General features: G+C 39.9%; 1 protein-coding gene across 8 annotated transcripts in view; it reads left to right on the top strand.

Annotated features, from left to right (window-relative positions):
• Positions 1 to 23635, top strand: part of BBX (BBX high mobility group box domain containing) — a 281032-nt gene extending 257397 nt beyond the window's left edge. For 6 of the 8 annotated variants that reach the window (XM_027077662.2, XM_027077657.2, XM_053220801.1 and 3 more), the window contains 5 exons: positions 2415 to 2504; positions 3859 to 3918; positions 11148 to 11345; positions 13735 to 13921; positions 18185 to 23635. In XM_027077662.2, coding sequence (XP_026933463.1) covers positions 2415 to 2504; positions 3859 to 3918; positions 11148 to 11345; positions 13735 to 13921; positions 18185 to 18272 — 623 coding nt within the window. In that variant the 3' untranslated portion in view covers positions 18273 to 23635. The remainder of the gene's footprint in view (positions 1 to 2414; positions 2505 to 3858; positions 3919 to 11147; positions 11346 to 13734; positions 13922 to 18184) is intronic. The other 2 variants (XM_027077663.2, XM_027077664.2) reach the window with 2 other exon arrangements.
• Positions 23636 to 25922: the final 2287 nt, after the last annotated feature.

Raw genomic sequence — 25922 nt, forward strand, 5'->3', positions numbered from 1 at the left:
GGGTTGCAGAGTACAAGATCATTATACAAAAATCAGTTGTATTTCTATACAGTTTCAATGAACAATCTAAAAATATTGGAGAAACAATTCCATCTACAGCAACATCAAAAAGAATAAAGTACATGGGAATAAATTTAACAAAAGAAGTACAACAAATTGAAAACTACAAAATATTGTTGAAAGACAAATAATTGGAAAAACATCCCATGTTCATGGATTAGATGACTTAATATTATTAAGGTGGAAACACTCTTTCAAATTGATACACAGATTCAACCCAACCCCTGTTAGAATGTCAGTTTAATTTTGTAGATACTGATAAGAGATTCTAAAATTAATGTGGAATTGCGAGGAATTCAGAATAGCCAAAATTTTTTCAGTTTCAAAACTGGCTACAAAAACCAGTAGACAATTCAGCATGGTGCTAACATAGTTATATAGGTTAGTGGAATAGAATTGAAGGCCCAGAAACCAACCTGTACATCATTGGTCAGCAGTTTTTCAGTGACGAAGCCAAGACTGTTCAAAGGGGGAAAGGAATCGTCTTTTCAAAATGGAACTAGGAGAACTGAATAACCACATACAAATTGAATAAATTGGACTTTTTCAAAATTTTAAACTTTTATGCTTCATAGGACACTAATAAGAAAGTGAAAAGAAAATCCACAGAATGGGAGAAAATATTTGCAAATCACATATCTGATAAAGGACTTTTATCTAGAATATATAAAGAACTGTATGCATCAGTAAGAAGAAAGAAAATTCAGTTGAAAAATGGGCAAATTATCAGAATAGACATTTCTCTAAAGAAGGTATGCAAATGGCCAGTGAGCCCAGGAAAAGATGCTTGACATCATTAGTCATTAGGGAAATGCAAATCAAAACTACAGTGACAGAAATACATCCTTATGATGGTCATAATCAAAGACAGATAACAATGTGTTGGTAAGGATGTTTAAGGGCCTGGCAGTTCCTCCAAAGGTTTATAAACATAGAGTTACCATATCACCTAGCAATTCCACTGGTTAGGTATTCTATGTCCAAGAGAGATGAACACACATGTCCACACTAAAGCTTATATGTGAATATTCGTAACAGGATTATTTATAACAGCCAAAAGGTGGAAACAAGCCAAATATCTATCAACTGATGAGTGAATAAACAAAATGTAGTATAATCCACACAGTGGAGTCCTATTCAGTCTTAAAAAGGAGTGAAATGCTGATGCATGCTACGACATGGGTGAACCTTGCAAACATTATACCAAGTGAAAGAATCCAGACACAAAAGACCATATTACATGATTCATTTATATGAGGTTACCAGAATAGGCAGATCTTTAGAGACAGAAAGTGGATTAGTGGTTGCTTAGAGGTAGAGGGAATGCTGAAATAGGGAAGGGTGATAGGTAGCTACAGGATATGGGATTGATTTTTTGAGGTAGTAAAAATGATCTAAAATTGGCAACAGTTGCAGATATGTGCAAACATAAAAGCCAGCATGTTGTATACTTTAGGCAGGAGTGTAGATAGTTTGCCTTTGGCAGGAAGGCAGCATGTGTGGGTGCAGATATTGGCAGGTGGGTAGGTGCAACAGGGGCAGCTTATAGAGTCTCCAACTTTTTAAATCCTCACATCAGCTCTTTGAGTTAGGCACTATCGTTATCCCCATTTACAGATGAGCAAACAGAAGTTATGTAAAATGATTTGAGTCCGTTTCACAAAGGAATATGCAGAGGGTATAGAAAGAAACCTGCTTTGGGGAGGTCAGTGCTGCCGTTGACATTTCCGATTGGTGATTGAAAATCTTAGTTCTGTTTTCTTTAAGAAAACAAAGATACAATCTGAGACTCCCCTCCCCGCCCTGATTTTTTTTTTTTTTTTTTTTTTTTGGTAAATATCTCTCTATCTTTAAAGCAGGTTTTCTTCCTAAAATAACCACAGAAAAGGCTAGAAAGCTATCTGATGCTAACAGGCCAATTATTGTCCTAAATTGCTGTTCTTACTATGAAAACCAGTTTCTAAGAAGAGAAGAAATGCCCCTGCCATCCTTTCCTTCATGATATTTAGATTTAGGAATCTAAATCTTTATTGAAGAGTACAACTACTGTGCTATTATGGGTTGTAGTCTGTCTCTAGTCACTAAATCTGCAGTTTCTGCTTAAGGAGTCCCAGCCCTACTAGGGGCTTCTGCCCAATATATTGCTAAGGAAAATTTCACCGGGTTTTAAATAAGCCTAAGGAAGGGTGTTGAGCTCTAGTTATGAGTAAAGAAAAATATGCAAGATGACCTTTCTTGTGACTCAGTTTGCTTCTACCATAGGTGGGAGGAGGGTGTAATTGTTGAGGAACACACAGTATTGTTTTATGAAACATTGTGAATTTAAAATATATTTATATTAATATTGTCTGTAGGTCCTTTCCAGTCTCAGAAAAAGAACTTATTCCACAAAATTGTCAGCAAATATAAGCACAAAAAGGAGAAGCCTAATGTTCCGGAAAAAGGTATTGGTGCCTTCCATCCTCCATCAAGGTTTCTTGGCCACCTCCATTGTGAACCATCTTTGAGTAACGCTTCTGTGCACCACCTTTGCCTTTTCCTCCCCTTGGCTTGCTTCAGTGTCATGGGCTCCTAATGCAGGCATATTCATTATTTCTAGACTCCACAGCTAATTGCAAAGAGAGATCTCCTTCACTTGGGTTCCTACTCAAATCCCGTAATGTCTCTATTTTCAGTGTTCCATATGAATCCTAAAATTGCTTTGTTTTCATCCGTATTTGGTGCATTTTGTAACTTAGTCTTCTTGAGCTCTTATCCACTTATTTTCTTTGACTTTTCTTGTTTTTCTCATGTTTGGCAGCCATCAAAGCAGGACCACGTTTTCCTATCTCCTGAAACCTTAAGAGTTCCCTATTCATATGAAAGTGCCACCATTTCTGTACTCCCTCTGACCCTTGAGGATTCTTATCTAGGAGGATTCCACTCCTAAGTCGTAACCCATCTTTTTCCAATCTATATTACTTCGTTTGCCAGACTCTTCCCACCCCCTTCAGTCACATAACTTATTTCCAGAGGGCACTAGAGACGCATTGCCCTCCACCATCTCTTCACTCTGAGCATCTATCTTATTGTTATGATTTTGATGGGCCCTTGAACCTCTTCAAGGCTCATCTGAAGATTTCTGCCTTCTCATAGTTCAGGACTCCTATTCTTTCACACAAAAGACAAATGTTCCCATCTGGTTCAGTACAGCCACGTGGCCTGGAAGTTAGGCTTTCTTTAGCATCGCCCTGCATGTTACTTTCGTGACTATGAGCCTACTCATCCGATGCCCATTTGCATTCTACTTGCATGGCCACTTGTGAAGCCTTTTATGTTTCTGGAATGAGGCTTAAAATGCACCTGTCTTCCATGTGTAGACATATGTGCCTCCGTGTTCCTATGTGTAACCTTTTACTTAATTTGGGTTTTATTTTCACCTCCACTCTAGCCTCTTAGTTTTGTATGTTACTATTTTTTGCTCTGCTTCCAGTAGAGAAACATCACTTTTCAGGTAAAAATATTGGCTTTTATCATTCCCTTTGAACTGATCTTCAGTCATCTTAGTTAAAGTCATAGAAATTATCCAGCAGTGTGATTTCATAAAAGGCGAATTTGTTTATTTTTAATCCATTTCCTGTATAGCCTGATTATTTTAGTTGGCAAATGTCATTTTGAAAATTAAATAGTTAAAATAAAACTCTGCTTCATTTGTGTGACAATGTGTCCTATATAAGCTCTTAAGTGTAGTCTTATTTTTATAGTGTATGTGTCTATCCTGGGAATAGAGTTTCACTTTCTTTCTCTCATTGTTTTTAGGAAGTGGGGATAAATGGTCAAACAAGCAACTCTTCTTGGATGCCATTCACCCTACAGAAGGTAAAAGAAGCAATACCCTTTGTATCATTTCGGGTAGTCTGTTTTGGAAAGGTTTAAAAAGGCATAATTTATATAGGCTCAGCCAACAGCACTATACCTGAGGGCTCATAATTGTGTTGTTTTAAATTTTCAAATCAACTGACAGATTTTTGACCCTGTTAAGGGTCAGGCAGTGTGTCCTGTGGAGCTTAATTTGTCAAGGGGGGCACTTAAAACTTTGAACCACATTCACCAGAAATTAGAGTTTCCCATAATTAAATATATTCAATATTGCATTCATGTTGCAGGCAGGTGCTTACAGGAGTCAGAATAGAGCCAGCATAGGGTTTTCCTGGTTGGCTGGACGTGGGCATGTCAGCAGCGTTCCTGTCCTGAACTTTGCCCAGCCCACCTCTCAGTACCCCTAAATATGTTCTAATGAATGCTCCAGAGGCTTATGGATAGCCAAGGAAAGTTCCATGTTGATTAACATAACGTTACAGTTCCTAGGTGCAGATTTTACTTCAAAATTTCCCACAGCCCTATTTACTTGTGATGTGTACCTAATTTCTGTTAAATATTGAACCCTCTGGTGAGTACTCATTTCTGTGATGTGTAGGTAGCTGCCCTCTTCTTCCCATTGATTCCTCTTTTTTTTTTTTTTTTTTTCCATTGTAGCCATTTTTAAGGAGCTGAACATTTTGGTAGCGCTTAATCAGGAGTCGCTTCATTTAAAACCTAGAAGCAATCTTAAAGCTTGTTAAGTCCAACCTCTTTGATTTACTTATGACCAGAAAGGGGAACTTAATGAAGAAGTCCACATCTCTTGATTCCCAGATACACTCTCATTTGTATCCTGAAAGAGAGAAGAAAATTAAAATGCACATTTGGCCTAAGTCATTTATCAAAAACACTCATATGTTAAAGATATTTCTCAAAAATATTCAAACTTGGGTTTATGACAAACATGAAATTGTTTGTATTCGGTAGGCACAGCTCACATGAGCCAGATGTCTGCTTTTATGTCCTTGCACTTTTACAAAAACTGCCAGCAGTGTATCTGTTCTCTGACCTGTTACCTCACATTCACCACCTCTCCAGAGTATTGTTTGTGCTCTTAGCTGGCACAGTCAAATGTGAATTGTTGTGCTGGTCTCAGCATTAAATGCTAACATCCAAAATGTGATATATATTAGCTCTTGTGTATTTTAAAGACATATTCTGCTCACACTTGGTAAATGTAAGGCACTGAGGAATAGTCAAAGAAGTCTAAGAGGCACTTAAGACCATATTACTCTTTACTTGGAATGACACTGTTCTAAATGTTTTCTTTTTTAAAGAATGAAACCGTGTCTCATGTAGAACATGGTGTCATAGCACGTGCATTGTGGTAGAAAGAATGAATCAGGTTGGAATCAGGAGACCTGGGTGTTAGTCTTAGATCTGCCACTACTGAGCAGTTTTCAGCGGGACAAATTGTGTTTAACCTCACTAGGTTCACTCTCCGTATGGGTACCAAGTGTGTGTGTGATGCGTGTGTTTAGGGCTGGGGTGAATGATGAGAGGTAGTAATACATCAACCTCAGATGTCTTTTCCCCACTCCTCCTTGCATTATTACCATGGTATGAAGTGGGTTGATGAAAGTTACCTTATTCTGCAGCCCTAATTCTGCCCTATAGGGGGCAGAAAAGTAAATCAATTTCAGTCTTCTAGGCAGTCCCAAGGGTTTAGTGGGAATAGAGCTATTATTGGTGCTATTATATTTATCATTAATGTATATGAATACATCATAAACTTGGAAGAACATGCACTGAAAATTGCTTGGCATGGAGTGCATATTCATTTTATGTGGCCAGGAAAAAAGGAATCCGTTTGTGTATCAGAAATTACCAGTAATTTAAAGTGACCTTTTTTGGCTATTTATTTTCATACCTTCCCCTGTATTTCCTTGTTCAGGTGGTGACTGTGTACTTTGTGAATTATCTAGGCCCTTTACTTCATCCTCTTTCACCTATGGTCATACCATTGCTTGTTAAAACTTTACCTTGGGAGAGTACAAATACATAAGGACGGAAGATGAAACTGTTAATTGGGAGAATTTTAATACATGTTGGCCATCCTAGTTAGAGGTTAGACAGGAGTTGTTCGTAGCTGATGCCTATACTAGTTCATTCAACTGAGGGCACGCAGCTGTGAGCTGTTCCAGACTTTGGTTCAGAGGGGATGACTTAAAGTTTACTATGCTTTCTTGGCATCATGCTGAGTATAACTTTTTTCCCAAAATTCATTTTTCCCCAAAATATCAGAAATCTTTAGGTGCTTAGAAATCATACCTGCCGTTTAAATGCTAAGCCTATAATCTGTTTTAAGCATTTTCCCCTATGCTTTTAAAATTCAAAATCACCAAGCCATTTCTTGAAACTTTTGCAGATCATAAAAAAAGATTGCCTATCAGCCTAGAATTAAAGGTTAACTTTTCAGATAAACCAGGGTGACTTGTATCTGCCACTGTGTTTATCTTTCTACCAAGTTACGGTGTCCAGTGCTCATGCTTAAGCTGGAGGTTTCTAACTGTCATAATAATGATGATGATAATTAATACTTAATATTACTTTATAGTTTCCTGAGGGCTTTCACAATAGTTTTTCTAAAACTAATCTTGGCAGGAGACCCAGTGAATTCAGGAGGGCTTATTAGCCCCAAATACGTGATAAAGAAATGAAGCCTGACCAACATAAGCGGGAAAGGAAGAAACCAGCACTCTTTCCACTAAAGTACATTGGCGGCTTACAGTTTGGGATTTTCAGGCATACCTGAGCCCCTCATTTGGCTCAGATGATGCTATTATAAATGGCATCCTAAAAGGAAAAAAATAAAACAACTCAAACCTTAGACTAAAAATCTCAAGATTAGTTCCCTTTGCAGTATATGAGTACGATTACAGGGGAGAAAAAGTATTTAGAGTTAAATTTTCAAACATGATCCACAACACTCAGACAAACCTTGATCTCTTTTCTCAAGTTCAAAAGAGTTGCTATGTAACTCCAGCAAGGTCTCCTGGGATCTTAGATAAGGCTCATTCATTTGATTCTTTTTTCTGTGTTCCATTCAGCATCTGACTACATTTTCAACTCAAGGGAGGCCAACCAAAGGCAGTGAGATTCCAGATTTGGCTATAATAATTTCAATGCAAGTTTGATCCCCCTCGTTGGAATGTGAATTCATGACTCTGGAGCACTCTGGTGGTTCAGTACAAGCACAGTGCTGCTATCTCAAAAAATTTACCCCACATTTTGGGAGCAGAGTTTGGAAAACAAGACAGTCTCTTATTGCCACATTCCTCATGTTGCTCCAGGAGTGAGCTCACATTATCTCTCTCAGATGATACGCTCCAAGTGTGTTAATGATTATCGTGGAGTGTAAAAACTAGCCCTGTGGACTTGTTTTGCAGTGCTTGGGTAGGTTTGTGTGTTCAATTACAAGCCGAAAGAGAAATGACTAATTTGTTTTTAGAGGACAAAAGCCTTTCTTTTCTCACATTTCCATTAGTCTGGCGGAAAGGACAAAAAAGGAACTGGCTTGCTGTTCCTTGGTGCTCAGCTTCAGGCTGTTTTTGTCTCTGAGCTTTTTCCATTTCCTGTCTCTCACCACCAGGCCTTCCTTTGCTTTGCTAACATTGCTGGGCTCAGATGTACTGTCGTGTCTCTCACAACCACTTCTTTGACTTAGCCTTACCTGCCTTCCCCAATTCTTCTTCTTAGGATAGGGTTCTTTCTGAGTGCTGACCCTGAAGGGTATCAGTGGTCCTGGCCTCCAGACAGCACAGGATGTTTTGCAGATAGGTAGCTCCTGGGTCAAAGCCTGGGGCAGACTCACCCTTATTCCCTTTTCCAAATTCTAACAAGATCTCATCACGTACCTCTTCAAATGTGGATGATCTGCAGGCCCCATGATTGCTTCCTGATCTGGCATTAAGTTTAGAGGAGACAATATCTAGAAAGGTGACATTGCCTCCTTTTTGGGGATTTTTGAGAATCTTCGGTGTATTCTCACATTTTGCCTCTTCCAGTTGGCCTGCAACCTGATTCACTCCTTTTCTGTGTCCTAGTATACCAACCTCTGGGACTTTGATTGTTCGTGTCTCTTGGCCAGTCTCCCTTCAATGCCCCCGGCATCTTGTCTGCTGGTTTCTGAGCTTCCCCTCGTCCCAGTCTGCTTTTAGGCCTTACTCTACCTCCCTTTTGCAATCCCTTTGCAGCCATCCCCTTGGTTTCTTACTGTGTTTTTATCAATTCATCTGGAATATATAGGAAATGGAGCAACTACTGAAAAGAAATGAAACCGTTTGAAGGTTTACCACAAGCAAGAGAACTAACTGTCCTTATCAAGGGTGTACTTATCCCTCACCTTAAGATTCTGGAGCTGGCTGGAGGCTGCCTAGGCCCCTGATTCTGGGTAGCACATGAAAAGAAATTTGGGGCTGATGGATCCTTTAGAGCTCATCTAGACCAACCTCCATCTGTACATGAAGAAACTGAGACCCATGGTTCTGCAGTTAATAAATTAAAAAATCAAGAGTAGAATCCAGGTCTTTGTGTAGAAATTAGCTCATCTTCTCCTAAACCACTTGGTCTTTTCTTTGACCTCCTGGGTTCCTTCTTTCTGTAAGCAGTTCTTCTGATGTAATTCACCCTTCATCTTTGTAACCCTGCTACATCCTTATTTCCACAAGTTCTAGATTTTCCTAGGAAGGAGAAGAGGGAAGAGGTTAGTGCTTTTTCTGGAAGGGCCGTCTATAATGTTGTGATCATACTGGAGGGGTGATTAACATTCCCCCCTCTAACTAGAAGGGACAACTGATGGATCTGGGTAAGAAACTAGATAAAGTTTGAAGCTTGTGAATATCTAATAGAGGCTATTTATGCTCATTGTAAACTCAGATTGTAGCTTCTTTATACCTATAGGAGGCTTTGAATTTCAAGGCTAATGAAGAGTCATGGAATATTTCTTCCTTGGAGCATTCTAACCAAATTATCTTTTATTTTGCTGGCAGCTTTTATTGAAGTTTAAACTAAAAAAAAAAAAAAAATCTTAAGATACATAACAGCACTGGCCTATGGTAAGCTAAATATCAAAGTATAAATACACCAAGACTGTTTCCTGGGTACAGATCTATAATGTAAAAGGAGCCTTTTTCCTAATTTTTGATTACTTGCTTGAAAAGATATTTGGGAGCAATGCCAAGTAGTTTCTTTTTAATAACTATTATCTTAAGCCAGTTCCCCACATAGCCATCTATTATGCTATATTGAGGTAAGGCCAAGCCACAAATCATGGTATGATTTCTGCCTTATATCCTTTCTTTTGATGTAATTGTAATGATTTCCCACTTGTTTTGGAGTGGGAAACCTGGAATCAATCTCTTGAGGGCAAAGATCTTACAAATTCATAGCCCTCCTTTCTCCAGGATGTACCTAACCTCATTAAAGACCTAGATGAAAATTGTTAAGTGAAGCCTATGCAAGTGTTTATGCCAGCATGTGCATTTTTTCACATCCTGAATCATTCTCATTCTGCTCTCCTCCTCTTCTTTTAGCTTTCTTTCCCTCCTGTGCCCTACATACTGTTGTATTTCCAAGGCCTACCTCCAGATCCACCTGCTGACCAGCACCTTCAGTTTTCTCCTCCAGTTCAGTTTGCACCAAGCATGTCATGTCAGACCTTGACTTCCAGAGCCACACTCCCCTCTCTGTCAGAAACTGTTTCTGTGCCTGTCTTAAGAGATTGGATGGCTTTAAAATGGAAAGATGCCTCCCTTCCCTGCTTAAAAGCCCTTAGACCACTGGAATTTAAAAAAAGTAAAGAAAGTTCCAATCGCTAAACTGGACTACATGTATATCTTCTTAAAAGCTGTACTCCTATCTACATTTACTTGTCTTTTATTTTATTTAATTTTTTTAGTTTATTTATTTATTTTGAGAGAGACAGACCACACAAGTGAAGGAAAGTCAGAGAGGGAGACAGAGAATCCCAAGCAGGCTCCGTGCCACTAGTGCAGAGTCTGACACAGGGCTTGAACTCACAAAACCAAGGGTCGGACACTTAACTGACTGAGCCACCCAGGCGCCCCTACTTGTCTCACTGTTAAACTGGGAGCAAGGAGAATGAACTCCTGGAGAAATGAGGATATAAGAAGGGATACAGGCACCCCCAGCCTGGCTGAGATGGGAGCAAGTGTGCTTCTCACTCTTGACGCAGTGACGCTTAGGTACAAGAGTGTGCTGCTGAGTGACTTACTGGGATTACAGTTAGAATCTGGAGAAGCTATAGTAAACCTTCCCAGGAGCCCTGCTGCCCTGTGGTACTTCGTTAAGTTATCTCACTGAGCACTTTCCCTGCTTCTAGAATTCAGTGACAGAGTGTTTCATTACATGCTAGCATCACCAGTGTCTGTCACGTCCTTCCTGAGCATTCTATACAGGTAAAAGAAGGTCAGGCCTCACAGTTTCTTTTCTGATCAGTCCAGCCCGGTGATGGAAAGCAAATGTCCCAATGATAACTGTGAATTTAAGAAGCACATATCTGGGGAGCCCAAGTGGCTCAGTCAGTTAAGCGTCTGACTCTTGATTTTGGCTCAGGTCATGATCTCATGGTTTGTGAGATCGAGCCCCGTGTCAGGCTTTGCGCTGACAGTGCGGATCCTGCTTGGGATTCTCTCCCCACTCCTCCCCCACGTTCTCTCCCTCAAAATAAATAAATAAACTTAAAAATAAAAAAGAAGCACATATTTAATTAATCTCAGTGTCCTCAGAAGAAGAGAAACTTGTTTATCATCTTCTCCAGACTAGGTGGCCAAGGGAATCTCAAATAGGGACCCTGACCACATGTAGAAATTACAGTCTGTTGGGACACAATTCACTCAGATTCACATATGCTCTCTTTCCCACCAACCTGCGAGATCTAAACTCTTAGAAAATGTTGTTCTGATGGCCTCTTGGTTCAGTATTCTGTTAAAAGAGAGAGAGAGCATCTTAATCCTGTGTACTTAATTTATCAAAGCAAACATAAATAAGTATTTTGGTTGAAAATCACGGGCAGTGTTTTATTTCTTTTTCTCATCAGTACTTTGAAAACTCTTAGGTTCTCCATTCAGATAGCTCGGACATTGAGAAATGTTTCTTTCCAAGAGCAATGTTGATGTCTTGTGTTTTTGTGTGTAATCATATATGATCTGTCTGTCCTATTTCAGCCATATTTTCAGAAGACAAAAACACCACAGAGCCTGCTCATAAGGTTAAAAATGCCCTATCCATTCCCAACACTCCAGAGCCAACAACAACTCAAGAACCCTTGGTGGGCAGCCAAAAGAGAAAAGCAAGGAAAACCAAGATCACTCACCTTGTCAGGACAGCAGATGGCCGGGTGTCACCAGCAGGAGGTACTTTGGGTAAGAAGAGGGAGCCTTAAATGAGAGATAACCAGAGCAAGCCGGTGACTGTCATGGCCCCATTGGCCAGCAAATGACGATAAGCCAAGTATGGGTCCTCATTGGAAAAGGGGTCTGTTCTGTGGGTTTGGTCATAGTAACATTTTCTTTCTCTGGATCTCCTTGAGAGCTAGTTTTCCACAGACTCCCAGATGTACAAAATGTGCACATTTTAAAATCACAGCTCTTTTTCCAAAAGCATTCTTAGAAAAGAAAGGTAATTTTTAGGACTGTGTGTTTCTCCTTCTCTTTCTCAGCATGCACAAAAATAGTCTTCATTAAGTAAATTCCCAGAGATCCTAGACTTTTAAAAATACTAGCTGAATCAGTGTTTTGTCCTGGTTCATTGTTTAAGTCACTACAAACCATATTATCAAATATTTCAACCAATGGATTAAGCAACCTTAGAAAGCATCCAGTCCTTCCTCTAAAGCTGACTCAGACCACTGAGGGAGCCTGAGAATGCTCCTGGATTTCTTGAGTTCTCTGGGCTAATCTTGAACTAGATCTGAACTTACTGTGAGTTTCTCCATGTTCAGTCATGGCCTGTGGTCTATTGCTGTTTCTCATGGCCTCCATGGCAGCAGAATTGCCAGAGGGACCCAAGTTAAGGAATGGAGTCAGAGAGTGACACTGAGCAGTCCCCTCAGATCTTGGGGTGTCATTAGTGATCTTAGCTGTTATTGCCTTTTTTCTGCCGTTCAGCACCCCCAGCATCTCATTCCATCAGCTTTGAGTTATCCCTCCCCCTTCCCTAATCCAGTTTCCAGAAAAAGGACACAGGTCCATAATGAATTCTGTAAATAGAAAAAGAACGTTTAGAGCAAAGGAAAAACAAGAGTGAAAGACAAACCAAGAAACAGACTCTTAACTATTAGAGAACAGACTCATGGTTACCAGAGGGAGGTGGGTGGGGGGATGGATGAAACAGGTGATGGGGAGTAAAGAGTACAGTTATCGTGATGAAAAACTAATAAAATGTCTAAAAAAATGTTTAAATGAGTATTTTTTGAGAGGGATATTTTAAAATACCTGATTAAGGTTAATGTAATTGCAAATAAAGATTCATTGCTGGAATAGAATAGGAGGACAATTAGTGAGTTTTGTGCACATTTTCTTGTGTGTAGCATATGCAGATTGTTAGGGCAGTAAAGCACATTAAATACCCCCATTTATATAAGAGATGAAGATCAGAGACGTAAGGTTTGGTTTTTGAATACAGTGGACTACTTAGGTAGAAGATAAGGACTAGAATCTATTTTTCCTGATATTTAGTCCGGCAGGCCTGTTGCCCCTTCCCTTTCCACTCTGGGTTGTGTTCAGTGATTTTGATTTTTTTTTTTAATGTTTGTTTATTTTTGAGAGAGAGAGACAGAGAGCAAGTGGGAAAGAGGCCGAGAGAGAGGAAGACACAGAATCTGAAGCAGGCTCCAGGCTCTGAGCTGTCAGCACAGAGCCTAATATGGGGCTCGAACCCACAAACCCCTGAGCTGAAGTCGGATGCTTAATTGACTGAGCCACCCAGGTGCCCCTGTGATTTTGATTTTATAAGTTGTTATAGCCTCATTTTCACTTACAGAAAGAGTGGAAGAATGTAGAAAATATTACCTTCATGTAGAAAAGCACATAGTACTGTCATGTCCTAGTATAGGACATTTATGTTCTTTATCAGTTGCTTTCTATTTTTAAAATGTTTTAAAAACCATGATAAAGATTCCTCCTCCTTTATAATGGCCATGTAATCTAGAAAGTGTACTCCTTCCCTGCAGGTAGATTTTCATAGCATTTAGCACCTCTTTGTAAATACCAGGGGGCCCTTTGTCTTCTTTCCAGTAGGTCTTCAGAACACAAATAACAACTTGGGATCTCACTGGGATTAGTTCAGTGCTGGTGATCCTAAGTGTTGGTGTAACAGCGTACCGAGTGTACAAGTTGCCATTGCAGGGCATCCTACGGCTTCATCAGAAACGTTTGCGCACTTGGGTTTTAGGGGCTTTGTACAGCATCCACAGGCCCCTTTGCAGAAGTCCCATCGGTTTTATTTTGGCCAAAGCCCCTTTTTCCCTCTCACTCTGAGACTGACCTGTTCTTTGACCTTGAATAAAACTCAGCTTCTCTTCCACCTAGCTTCAGGGCATAGCACTGTCCATAGTTGCCACTGAGCTTAATAAAAGAGTTTTGTTACCGTGGGAGCAGAAAATCCTTGATAAAAGCCTTGGTATTCGATGGATGACAAAAGTGAACAAAGAATATTAGCTCATTTCACATGGTCTGCACAGAGTTTTCTCTGTGTCCCTCCTCTGGAGAGAACATGGTGATCCTCCTGTGATCAATTTCCCTGTCGTTACAGATGACAAACCAAAGGAACAACTGCAGAGGAGTCTCCCTAAAGTGACCGAGTCCGGCTGCGGTGACGACTGCTCACACAACACTGAGGCCGCGGAGACGCGGAGCAGCACTCCGGAGATGCCAGCTGTGTCTGCGTTCTTCAGTCTCGCCGCGCTGGCTGAAGTGGCCGCCATGGAGAACGTACACAGGTGAGTGGTGTGCTCCCCCAGGATATGGGGAGTCCCGTTCATCCTCACTCCTGGGCACGGAAGAGGGATGGAGAGAGCAATGTGGAAGCCGAATCACTCTCTCTGATGTGATTTGTGGCCTTTTTCACAATGCTTTGGGGTTCACGAGACTTGGTTCAAGAGCAAGTTATGTGACATGTTCCAAAAGCATATGTCCTAATTAGCAGTGTGGGAAAATATAAGATAATATAGTCAGCCAGGTATTGCATTTTAAATATACTATCCTGTGGCTAAACTTCATTTCCATAAAAACCTGAAAGAGCAGAGAAGCAATATTCTCTAATCATTAAGTTGGAGCTTCGAGGTCAGGCTTCAGAGCTGGGTTTGAGCCCTACATCCTTCACCTGTAAATTGCAAGGTCTTGAGCAAGATCGATCATTCACCTCTCTATCCTTCAGTTTTGCTTCTATAAAATGGGTGTAAGTGACACTCATTTCATAGAGATGTTATGTGGAATGAACTAATGTCCCAGTGCTGGTACATGGTAAATGCCCTGGTTAACGATGGTGTTGGCAGCAGTCGTGATGGGAGTGGAAAAAAACTGTGGTCAGGAAAAAGCGTCTTGGCATCTGACTCATGGATGGCAGAAGGTCTGGATTTTTCTTTAACTGTCAGTTTGCTACAAAGTCATTTCTCTCGGTCTCGGTTTTCTCATCTTCCATGGAGCATAATGATAGCCCCAAAGAATCACAGAGCTGTAAGGATCACGTGAGATCATAAATCTGAAAGGCTTTTGAACTCAGTAAAGCCTCACAGAAAGTATATTAAAGTTCTACGTGTATAATTGGGACTCTACTATTTAATGGATCCTTTGGGAAAGCAAAAATAGCCATTTGTAAATTTGGGTATTTCGTACTTTTATTCAAAGTGGATTACCTACAGGTGAGCTACTTTCCCAGACTTCGTCTTCAGTACAAAAGTTTTAAATCTAGCACAACTTCCATACCCTCCTGTTGGGCTGCACTGTCCCTTTCCACATCCAGGTTCAGGAGGCCCTTTACCTGTCATGTTACAGTTCTAGTGCTTCCTCACAGATAGCCTCTAGATAGTTCCAAGAAGTCAAATTCCTTTTCCTGTGTGTACTGTAAGTGCCTAACGGCAAGAGAATGCTGACAGACCATGTTAAAATCTGCTCAAATCTCTGAAGGAGATCATGCACAGATATCTCCACTCATACAGAGGACAGACTCCTACACGTGTGAGAAGAATGAAATGCATGCCCGCATGTTACTAAGTGTCCCCATAAATTTCAGATAAAAGGCAATGTAAAAATTCGGAGAGGATCATAATGCAGGGCTCAGCAAGGTCTACCACACAGTCACCCGGTGCTGCCTCCAGCATCCCCTTCCAGACACAACTGTGGTCACACCCTGGCTCTGTTAACCAACCTTCCGTGACTTCCAGTTTGCAACAGCAGAAAGCCTCACCAAACCTTCCCACTCTCCTCTCTGCCCTGCAATCACGTGGGATCAGTCGCTGCCACCTGGATAAGCCGGGTTCTTGCCTGTGTGCCTCCCCGTTTCCGCGAACTCCTGGTTCTCCTTCCGTCGCTAGTCCTGTTTTCTGCTCTGTGTCTCCCTCCTGAAGTCCCTGCATACTTTCTATACATGCTCTCTGAGACCAGCTGCCACACTGGGCTGTAATTATTCCTTGATATGTCTGTCTCTTGAATTTTGAAAGCAGAGCGCTGGTTTTAATCCTCACATCCCCAGCTTCCTTAGTTCCTGCTACATCAATGGATGAATGAAAAAATGAATGGGTGAATGAATAGATGAGATGTTCTTAAAGTATGACCACCTACGTTCACTAGCAAGCATAGAAAAAAGATTCTTTTTTTTAAATCTCCCATTAGACAGAACAATATTGCATACTAGAATCTTACTATCAATCTCATAAATGGTTAGTGTTCTTAATATCTACAAAAACAGATCCCCCTTAAGGGCCCTTACCTGTTAAAGCAGAACCTCCAGACTGCCATCTACCTGCAGGCTTAATGTACTTTTACCTGGGTTGTACACCCATTGACTATTGTTTTCGCATCACCTAGGTTCATAATTTTGAGGGTGATGAGCAGAGTTGGGGTGGAAACATATTACCTGCATTCTTGCCAGGAGAAATCATAATGTTAGGTTCAGAAACCTGACATAGAAAGGCAGTTTTGCAAAATGCAGGAAATAGGAAGTTGGAACAAACCTTCGTTGAGAGCCTGTTTGTTTACTAGGACTTCCATAAGGGGAAAGCTCATTAAACTGAGTCCTAAAATGAGCCCTGCCGGGTGGGTCTTTCTGATCCCTTTTTAACGAAACTGCAGACCATTAACTTGCCAAGAACCCACATCTAAACTGAGTTAAGATTTGAACTAAGGTCTTTGAACTCCGGTGTCTTTGCCTTTGCTCAGACATGCTGCTTAAGCAATCATCTGTCATGTCCTAGAAAGTCACGAAGAGTCTCACCAACCCTTACGCTGGGAACGGCAGCATCCGTTATTTGTAGCCATTCTGGGCTCCCCCCTCCTTTGCTTTTGTTTTCTAATTAAACTGGGCTTTCACCCTAGTTGCTCTCTGTCCCTGTTGCTCTTTTTTTTATACTGTACTTTTCATCTTTCACTTTTTTTTTCTTCTTCTGTTTCCTTTTTTCAATACTTAATTAAAATTCTTTTAGCTTTTGTAATATTGTTACATATTCAGTCGTAAAGGTAAAAAAATGGCATTTTAATTTCATCTTTCTTGAACAAAGAGTTGAACATGTTGAACAGTTGGTGCTTACAGCATCCCCACATGACTGAACAGATTAATCCAGAGGTTTGATTATAGCACATGTTTTGTTTTTCTGAAATCCTAGTATCTGAGGCTAAGTGATTATTGGATTCTGAAATCCCCAAATGTTGTAATTTATCTACATTATTTTTGTGTGTGTGCATCAAGAGAAAGAAACTTGGATTTAGTTGTAAAAAAGGTACAATTTGAATTTCTAAAAAGCTGCTTTTGTTCCGTGTCATCTGAAGAAGATACGATGTGGAAAGGGTCAGGCCACTGGAAGCCTTGCTGCTGCATCACAGATTTTCAGCCCAGCGCTGTGCAACACAGACCACTGTAGGCCAGAGCAGTGAGCGCACCTTGTCCAGTCTTTGGTAGGCCTGTTGGGGAATGTCAGGGAGGTGCCCAAACCTGTCTTTTTAGAATGAGAAGCTCTATGGAAATTAACCAAGAATTTGAAGGGTTCTCTTACAACTGCGAAGTAAATTTTTTCCTACTCATTAAACAAAAGCAGAATAAAAAATCGGCTAAGTTTGGTGTAGTTCAATCCAAATGATGGTTATTTATATGAATTTTCTTGTCTTGTCTAGAGTTCTGTCTCTGCACGTGTTGATTTTACCCAAATTGTGCGGGTTTTCTCACACTTTAAAGACGAGTCACTGCCTGCCTTCTTCCCTTGCACTCCTGCTCTCCATGTGCCTGTGAGACTTTTCTTTAGTTAGGAGGGTTTCAGTGTTTTCATTCATTTGTGTTAGGGTCACAGGCCTCTGGTCTCCAGCCATTGCTTTAATTACACTTAAGTTTTAATATTACAGGCACCTGGGCAGCTCACTTGGTTAAGCGTCCCACTGTTGGTTTCAGCTCCGGTCATGATCTCACAAGCCGTGAGTTTGAGCTCCACATGAGAGGCCCTGTGCTGACAGCATGGAGCCTGCTTGGAATTCTCAGTCTCCCTCTGTCTCTGCCCCTCCCCCCCCCCCCAAATAAATAAACACTTAAATAAATAAATTGCGTTTATTATTATATGTCTTAGGAAATAATCCTGGAGGTTATCAATTAGTAGAGGAGAATTTTCCCCTTGGGCAGCTTGAGGAAAGGAATGGGTCCTGTTTTAATATCAGTGGATCAAGAGACTATTGTCTTAGAACCACTGCCCTTGACTAAAAGTTTTCCACTTCTTAGGGAGTTGCCCCAAATCTGTTGGTGCTTCAGATTTCATCTCTGCAAAATGGAGATGGTTGTTTGGGACACAGTGTGTTGTTGAGTCATGTGAGGTGAACTGAGATAAGAAGTTTTTCAAAAAACAATAAAAGCAGCAGCTAACAGTTTAAATAGCATCAGTAACAAGTCAACATTAGCTGTTAAACAAGATATTGGAAAGCTCTTATTGGTTACTCATCATCCTCTCCTGTGTCGGATAACATACTCTAAGTGGGTGATTTCTTTTGTTCTTCCTCTTGTTTTGCAGAGGTCAGAGGTCCACTCCGCTCACCCATGATGGACAGCCAAAAGAAATGCCACAGGCTCCTGTACTTATTTCCTGCGCTGACCAGTGAAGCGCCCTTTAATTGTAAAACATTGTGCTTTACCTACTACCCTAGCCTTGTCTTTACGGAGGGATGCTAGTGAGTCCATGTGGTGGAAAATATAGACTGCAAACAAGTGCTTGTTGCCCTACACGGCCCAGATTCACTTGAAGCAGGAGTTAGCATCCTGGGCCCGTTTGTTCTTTTGGAACCCAGAGTCTTTGAGGGTGAGGTTATCTGTCTGATAATGAGCAGAAACAGAATGATCCTGGAGCTTTGCTTTCTATTGAAGGCTTTTGACGGTAATAGGTGGTAACTTGGTAAAAGGCTGCCTTTACTGTAGCTCATCCAGCGTCTCTTTTACCAACCGGAGAGTGTGAAACTAGTTTCGTATATTACCTAGTTATTCTTTCAAAACAAAAACAAAAAACAAAAAAACAAAAACTGACGCACTGCACTAGTTATTATTAGATATTCTTAGTCTTTTTTGTACATGGAGATTTAAGTTCTAAGATGGTTTATATAATAGGTTATACCTACATTTATATTGTAGAATAATATTAAAAAGCCTGTTCCAGAGACCCCCAAGCAGCACGGGCAGGCACATGTACCATTGTTAGCGGTGTATGCTCGGCCTCGTGGTCCATATATTCTGCACTTTTATATTTGCCACCAGAGTGGTAGTTTGCTGGTGAAAAGGGAGAGAGAGAGAGAGAGAGAGAGAGAGAGAGAGAGAAAGAAAGAATTACAATTCTTACAAGCTGAGTTTTTTTCTTAGCCTTGAGTGACTAAGAAGAATTTGCTTGGGGCAAATTGTGGCAAATATTTTCCCAGACAGGGGAAGAGTCCTACAGATTACAGATTACTGATGTTTTCATGCCTTGAGGATTCTTTTATTTTTACACAGGGGTCTATGTGACCAATGGATCGTTCATACAAACAAAAAAAGAAAAATATTATTCAGAAGTGACCTTAGTATTACTTCACTATCCTAAACACATTGAAGACACTCACTTCATGTGGACTTTGAGCTACAGACCTTTTACATCCATCCCAGACAGACTGGACGGGTAGCAATTGCTATGCACAGCCTAATTGGCACTGCAGGTGTTTAGAGCCATTTTGAGTTGATGTTGTCAAGGAGGTGTTGAATGAATAAATGCCGAGGGAGGGATGCCTGACCAGAGTGGGATTCTTAGTCACAGATCCACCTGCAAGTTTGTTTCCTTTTTGTTTTGTTGCTTTCGGACATAAAACCAACCATACATATGCCAGTGCCAAGTGGATTACCTGGCTTATCTGAACATTCGACATACCCACTTAACCACCTGACATTCACAGTGTCTTGTTTCCTAGCAACACATGCAAAGTGATAAATCAAAATTAGTCGGAGGCTACCGAGTTTACAGGGTATTTGTTCCATAGCACAAAGTAGATCCCCACTCTTGCATCACAGCACAAACTACCAAATTTTAATTATTGGATTCCAGCAATAATTTTTATTGGTTTTCAAACTGGCGGAATTTTGATAGCGTTAGTTCGAGTTTGAAGCTTTTGAATTAGATCTCTAAATGATGACAGTTTACAAGGTTTTATCTAGCTTTCTTATTTATACTTGACTGAATTGTAATGATGATTTTTTTTTTCTAATCGTAATCTGACCTAATAGCCATACAAAAAACGACTCTATTAGTACTGACTAGATTTAGCTTTTCATAGTTGTAGATATTACTTCAGTTTCGGTGCTGGAAAATATGTACAACATACTAACAATTGAAAAGAATATAGGGATTTGTTTGGGTTGTTTTTTTCTTCAAAGCAGGTAAAGAGGACAGCAGAGCATTGGAATGGTGTCCTCAAAAATGCATAAACATTGTGGGCGTGGAGGAAGAAGGATTTAGAAAGCTAGTTAGTCCGAGGTTAAAGCTTAACCCCATTCACGTAGAAATAAATCAGGTGAGCAGCCCCAGATTTTAGCATAATATTTTTACTATGATGCTGTTTTATTAATATTTTCTAAATTTCAAAACACAAAGTGAATGTTTGAAAATTGCTGGGTCCCAATGTTGGTGGCTGTTGGAGTCTTTGGACCACTTGCTAGCAGTGATTTAAAAATTATAATTAGCTAAAAATCCAAAAACAAAACAAAATGAAACAAAACAAAAACCAACAACAGAAATTGTTTGGTGCAGAACATGCACCTTGACAATGGTACTAACTTGTTATTCTCTAGAACACGTTAGAATAGATCTATTTTTGCCAGAGCACCGTCCTTCAATCCTCCAATTACATTTCACTAGATTTCCTTAAGAGATTGCTGTATATTCATGGGACCTTTTTTAAAAAGAAGCAAAACAAAAGATTACTTTTTTCTATGTGATTAATATCTTACTTGATCTGCTTTTCCTAAACCTCAGTGGCTTTTCCCTTAGGCAGGGGTGGGGTGGGAGGGCAACCTACTGGATATGACTGTTTTCAGATACTTAAAAAAACAAAAAACACACACAAAAAAAAACTTTTTGTAGAAATGCTTAATTTTTAAGCGGTTAGGCACTGAGAGTAGCAGAAATCCTGCAAAGCTTTATAGTCCTTTAGACACTCGCCTTGTTGTTTCTCTGAGTGAAGTCTTGATTTCAATACTAGTGCTTTTCTCATGCCCTGAATCCACTGATAAGGGGTGTTGGCATTTTCAGGTAACAATATTTGTTAGCACAGATATTCCCAACCAACATGTAGTGCCCCCCCCCATCTACCATTTTCATTTCATTTATCTTATTCTTTTATATTTTGGAAAATCATATTGCTATGGTGTGTACCTTAATCTGCCAGCAAACACCATTGACACTAACATTTGTCCCACAAGCATCCTCAAGAGAAGAAGTTCTTGCACCTTATGTATATCTCAAGCAAACCAAAATACGATGCCTGCTTTGTTTTATTCTAAATTGTTGTATCATATCTTTCTGAAAAACCATTCTGAATCTAGTTGAAATTATCGATATTTATGCTTTTAACCTTAATTTCTGGATTCAAACCTGTATATAAATCTTTTGAAAAAAATTGTCCTAGCCCTTCTCTGTGATGCCGAAGTGGATGATTTAGTCTCAGATGGAGACGCAGTACTGTTCCAGTTTTCTTTAGCCTTTTATTTATTTAGTTGTTCTGGGTATTTTCCTATGTAATTTTGAAGTGTGTAGAGTATATTATAGTAACTGAAGCTGCAGCTGTAAGAAGCTGAGTGAAAGAAAAAAAAATACTGTAAGACATCCTTTTTAAGTTTTTATTTGTTTGGATAACTGTAAGGAGATCAGGAGAAGGAAACAACGTCCCACAGCCACATTGACGATACAGGTTCTTATCCCCAGATTAGGTTAGTTCCCAGATTTTAGATCAAACTGTAATTCATCAAAGCCCTTTTATAAGGATGAATCATACTGTTGTAATTCTGACAGTCTTTTTCCCACAAATACCAGAACTATGTTTGTTTAATTCTGTCAGAAGAGCTTTCTACCAATGCCATCTCAAAGCCATGCTGAAATCATTCCCATATTATCACTGATTCTGGTTCCTGCGATGGAACACTCCGAACAAAAAGGCGCATCTGAACTGGTCCGGTTATTTATATTCCAACATGTTTATTCCTTGTCACTTTCTTAGCAAGTCAGATGCTACTCCGCCTAAGTCATTTCATAAAATTTTGTTTGCACTCTGCAGTCTTTGGCTCATCGTATGGAAAAGTTTGCACCTATGTAAAATCTCAAGCAAATTATAAATTGATCCAGAACCAGGAGTAAGCTGGAAGCTGACACGTTTTGTTTATACAGTGTGGGAGGGAGGGAGGGTATCGAATAGCTCTGTTCCAAGTTTGGCGTTTGGCATTAATGTGAAGCAGTGGGACCATGCTGCCTGCTAAACTACTGTATGAATCCCAAGCGTTCTGGAGACCAGCAGCTGGAGCTGGAGGCCGGCACCCACCCAGCAGAGGAGAAGAGCCACCGTGGCCTCGCTGGGGAGAAGGCAGGAAGTCCCGCCAGGCCTGGAATCAGCATTTGCAAAGGGAAAGTCGGGGTGTCCGTGATGCTGTTGAGGAGACTCACCTTTGATTGCACTGCTCCATAGAGCCCTCACATAAGGCCAATTCTAATGGGCTACCTCGGCTTTAAAAGTTAATTTCAGTAAGTCCTGTTTCAAAGGTCTGTCTTTTTTTTTTTTTTTTTTTTGCTTCTACCTTCAGTGCCACTGTTTCCCACTGCAGTGTTTTGACTTCCCAAACCACCTTCTCCAGAGAGAACAATGTATTGCTGAAAATGGGCAGCAGAAGCAAATGTCATTATTACATTTGACCTATAAAGTATTCAGAGTGACTGCTAGGTGGAAATGAAAATTTAGCTCTCCCCACATAGGACCTTGTTTTGCACCTTATAAAGAGTGTACTAATTGTTAATTAGATGTTGCTTTTATTTATACAAGCATTCCCAAAGAGTTAGATTTGGATTTTGTTCTTACTTGAGTTTTGGGGGTTTTTAAAACTCATCTTATTTAGATTAACTAACATCATACTCACGTTAAGAAACAAGTTGTTCAGTTTATCTTACCAGATATGTCTGGTGAAGTATTCAGGGTTTGATGGACTGCTTTGCTTTAGTTTGGAAGTGATAGCTAAGTTTATTATACTCCATATTAAGTCACCTTGTCCTTTTCACTGGGGACATTATTTTCTTTCTATTTCGGATCAAAGAAGTGACAACAAAAATAGTGAACAACAAGACAAATATATTTGATTCCCCCGATATAGCTCCATCTGTGCTATGCTTTCCTTAAAAAACGTAAGTACACATTTTCTTCACACACAAAAAATACAAGTTTCGTCTCCTGGCCAAATTTTATTTGCGATGGTAGGATTTATACTAATAAGTTGAAGGAGGAAACCGTCTACTAAGTTCTCTGGCCACTGTTATCTTGTTGCAGTCAGTGGTCAAAATTGATCCTGCCCTCAATTGGTTTTTGTGCACAGAACTAGTTGTCATGAAAATTACTACTCCTTCCAAAGATTGCCCGGTCACTTGGGCCATAACTGGTTACTGAGTAACAAGGACCTAATTCAATGCCTCCGAACCCTCCCACCTGCACCGCAGTCATACCTCACAGGCTCTAACGTGAATCAAGGGCACGTGTGTTTCACCAACTAACACTGCTGGTCCTTGGCAGTTGCCGGGGGCCGGCCCATGTCCCTGGACGCCTCAGGTTAGCGCCTGGGCTCTCAGAACAGCAGAACTGGGGGTGGGGCAGGTCTGTGACCTGGAGCTCGGCACACGCTCAGCAACATTCTTCGCGTTTCATTAGCACTAAACAAGTCTCTTGCTCTCAGGAATTTGTCCAAAAAAGAATAAAAACCACCTGAGACTCCATTGTTCCAGATTATGAACTTTTCTCATAGGTTTGAATTGCTTACTTACATGTCCTAAATTAACCATGGCTTCATTTGACCACCAGGTCTTAAGTCTGTTGACAGTTTCAGCATGACTGAATTGCTCATTTTTTTGCTTTCAGAAATTGGCTTGGTTCTCTTTAGAGTTGGTGTAAACATGCCATGTAATAAATGATTTCCACTTAATGGTACAACAGAATTATTGCTTTCTTAGATGTATGTGTAGTAAGTCAATATACACATTTATATAATTTCTTTCTTCAAAATCTTATACTTAATTTGATATTTCTAAAAATTGCACATGTAAGTCATGTGTATAACATGCTAAAGTACTTTAACTGTGATCTTAAAACTGAATAAAAATATTTAATAAAAATTTGAAATATTTTAAAGATATTATTCAAATATCTTTCTTTACATTCACACCCCTGTCTGTAGAGTAAGTGCCTTCAGTATACCCTGTCTACTAAAAACAGTAGGGAAAACACTTTAACAAAAGATACTTCAGCTCTTTCAGAATGCAAATCATGACCTCCCCCAAACTGTTTCCTGATAGTCCCAGTGTTTGAGTGGCTTGGGCTACTTCTCCCTAATGGGGAGAGGAGAAATCAGCCTGACAGAAGAAAGATCTGCTTCATTCTGCCACTTAGGAGCAGGGCCTCCCTGGGAAAAGCATGACCTTGAACATACCAACTCTCCCTGAACTGTAATAAAACTATGGAGGTGATAACCCGTAACCTAAAGTATAAATTCAGACCTCAGTCTTGCTGGATGCGATGTCCTGAACCTTAGAACTTTGGCTATGTTGTTTTAATCCTTCAGAAGAGCACACAGAGATAGTATATAAATACAGAGTATAATGATACCACAGGCTTTGTTCAGACAGAGTTGGCTTCAAAGTCTGGTTCCACTTATCCATTTATCATTGGGCTTTTCGACCTCCTTGAACCCCACTTCAATTACAAAATGATGGTGGTGATAATGCCTCCTCACACTTCTGCTCGGATGAAAAAAAATACTTATGAAGTTAAGGCCTGTAACAGAAATGTTCATCAAATGGGAATTGTTGATTTTATGATTTTTTATTCTGACTCAAAAGTTGATATGTTTATGTATATTTGAAAGAGACCCTAAGTATAGCTAGCTTCCTGTTTAAACTTGTAAGGGCCTGCTGCATCAGGAGTAAGCTATAGCAGGAAATACAATACGGTGGAAAACTCAATATGTTAAATTCACATTAGGCAACTCACGCTTGTGTATGTAGCACTATGGGATTTTTTCCATAAAATTAGTCTGCCTGATGAATTACATGTCCAGTACTCCAGGACACTTTTTTTTTTTTTTTTAATTACTAGGAATGAAATGTGTTGTAGTGATGATGGAAGCTCCATACCAAAGAATATAAATTCTATTAGAAAAAAAGATTACGGGTTAGACGTGTGTGGTTTTATGGTTCTATATGTATTACACAGATCTGTCCTTTGGGGTAGAACATAGTCTCTTGCAAGGAAACAAAACAGCACTAAGTGAGCTAAAAGTAATACCACTGACTCCATTCCATACAACTGAAAGAACATAAAATCGTTAATTGTAATTTTTCAGCAAACTTTTCACCTTTTGAAACTATGGAAAATTTCAAACATGCAAAGGTAAGAGGCTAGCAGAGTGAATTCCATAGACCCATCACCCACCCAGCTTCAACAAATACTAATATTTTCCCAATTCTTGTTTCATTTGTATTTTACCCATTTTTCCTTCATTTTATCTCCCAACCCTAGCTATGCATATCCAAGAAGTGTGATTTCATGTATAAATACTTCATATACAGCCTTTAAAAACAAATATTTTGATATGCACAAATTTTCTTTTTTTAATGTATCGCCTCCTCACGCTTCCAAAAATATGTTTGTTTCCTGCCCAAAGCAAAAGGAATCCGTGAGCCACAGGAAGAGTCGTGCTGGAGGGAAGATAATTTGGAATTCGGTTATGCTGTTCCCGCTGAGTATCTCTAGATTTACCTTTCTTGACCCAGTGTTCTGAAGAGAGCTTCATCGGAGAGACCCTTTTCTTGGCATGTCTTTATTTGTTTATTTTCAGCCTTGCTTTTTATGACCTTTCCCTTTTTTCCAGACAGTGTCTAAAAAGTCCCAAGGGCTAAAACTTTTATAATTTTATATAAAACTTTAACAAACTTGTATGTCCTCTACACTTTTCCCTCCACTGCTGTTCCCACTCGGGTTTTTCTCTCTCAG

Source organism: Acinonyx jubatus, chromosome C2 (genome assembly GCF_027475565.1).
Source record: "Acinonyx jubatus isolate Ajub_Pintada_27869175 chromosome C2, VMU_Ajub_asm_v1.0, whole genome shotgun sequence".
Classification (NCBI taxonomy): domain Eukaryota; kingdom Metazoa; phylum Chordata; class Mammalia; order Carnivora; family Felidae; genus Acinonyx; species Acinonyx jubatus.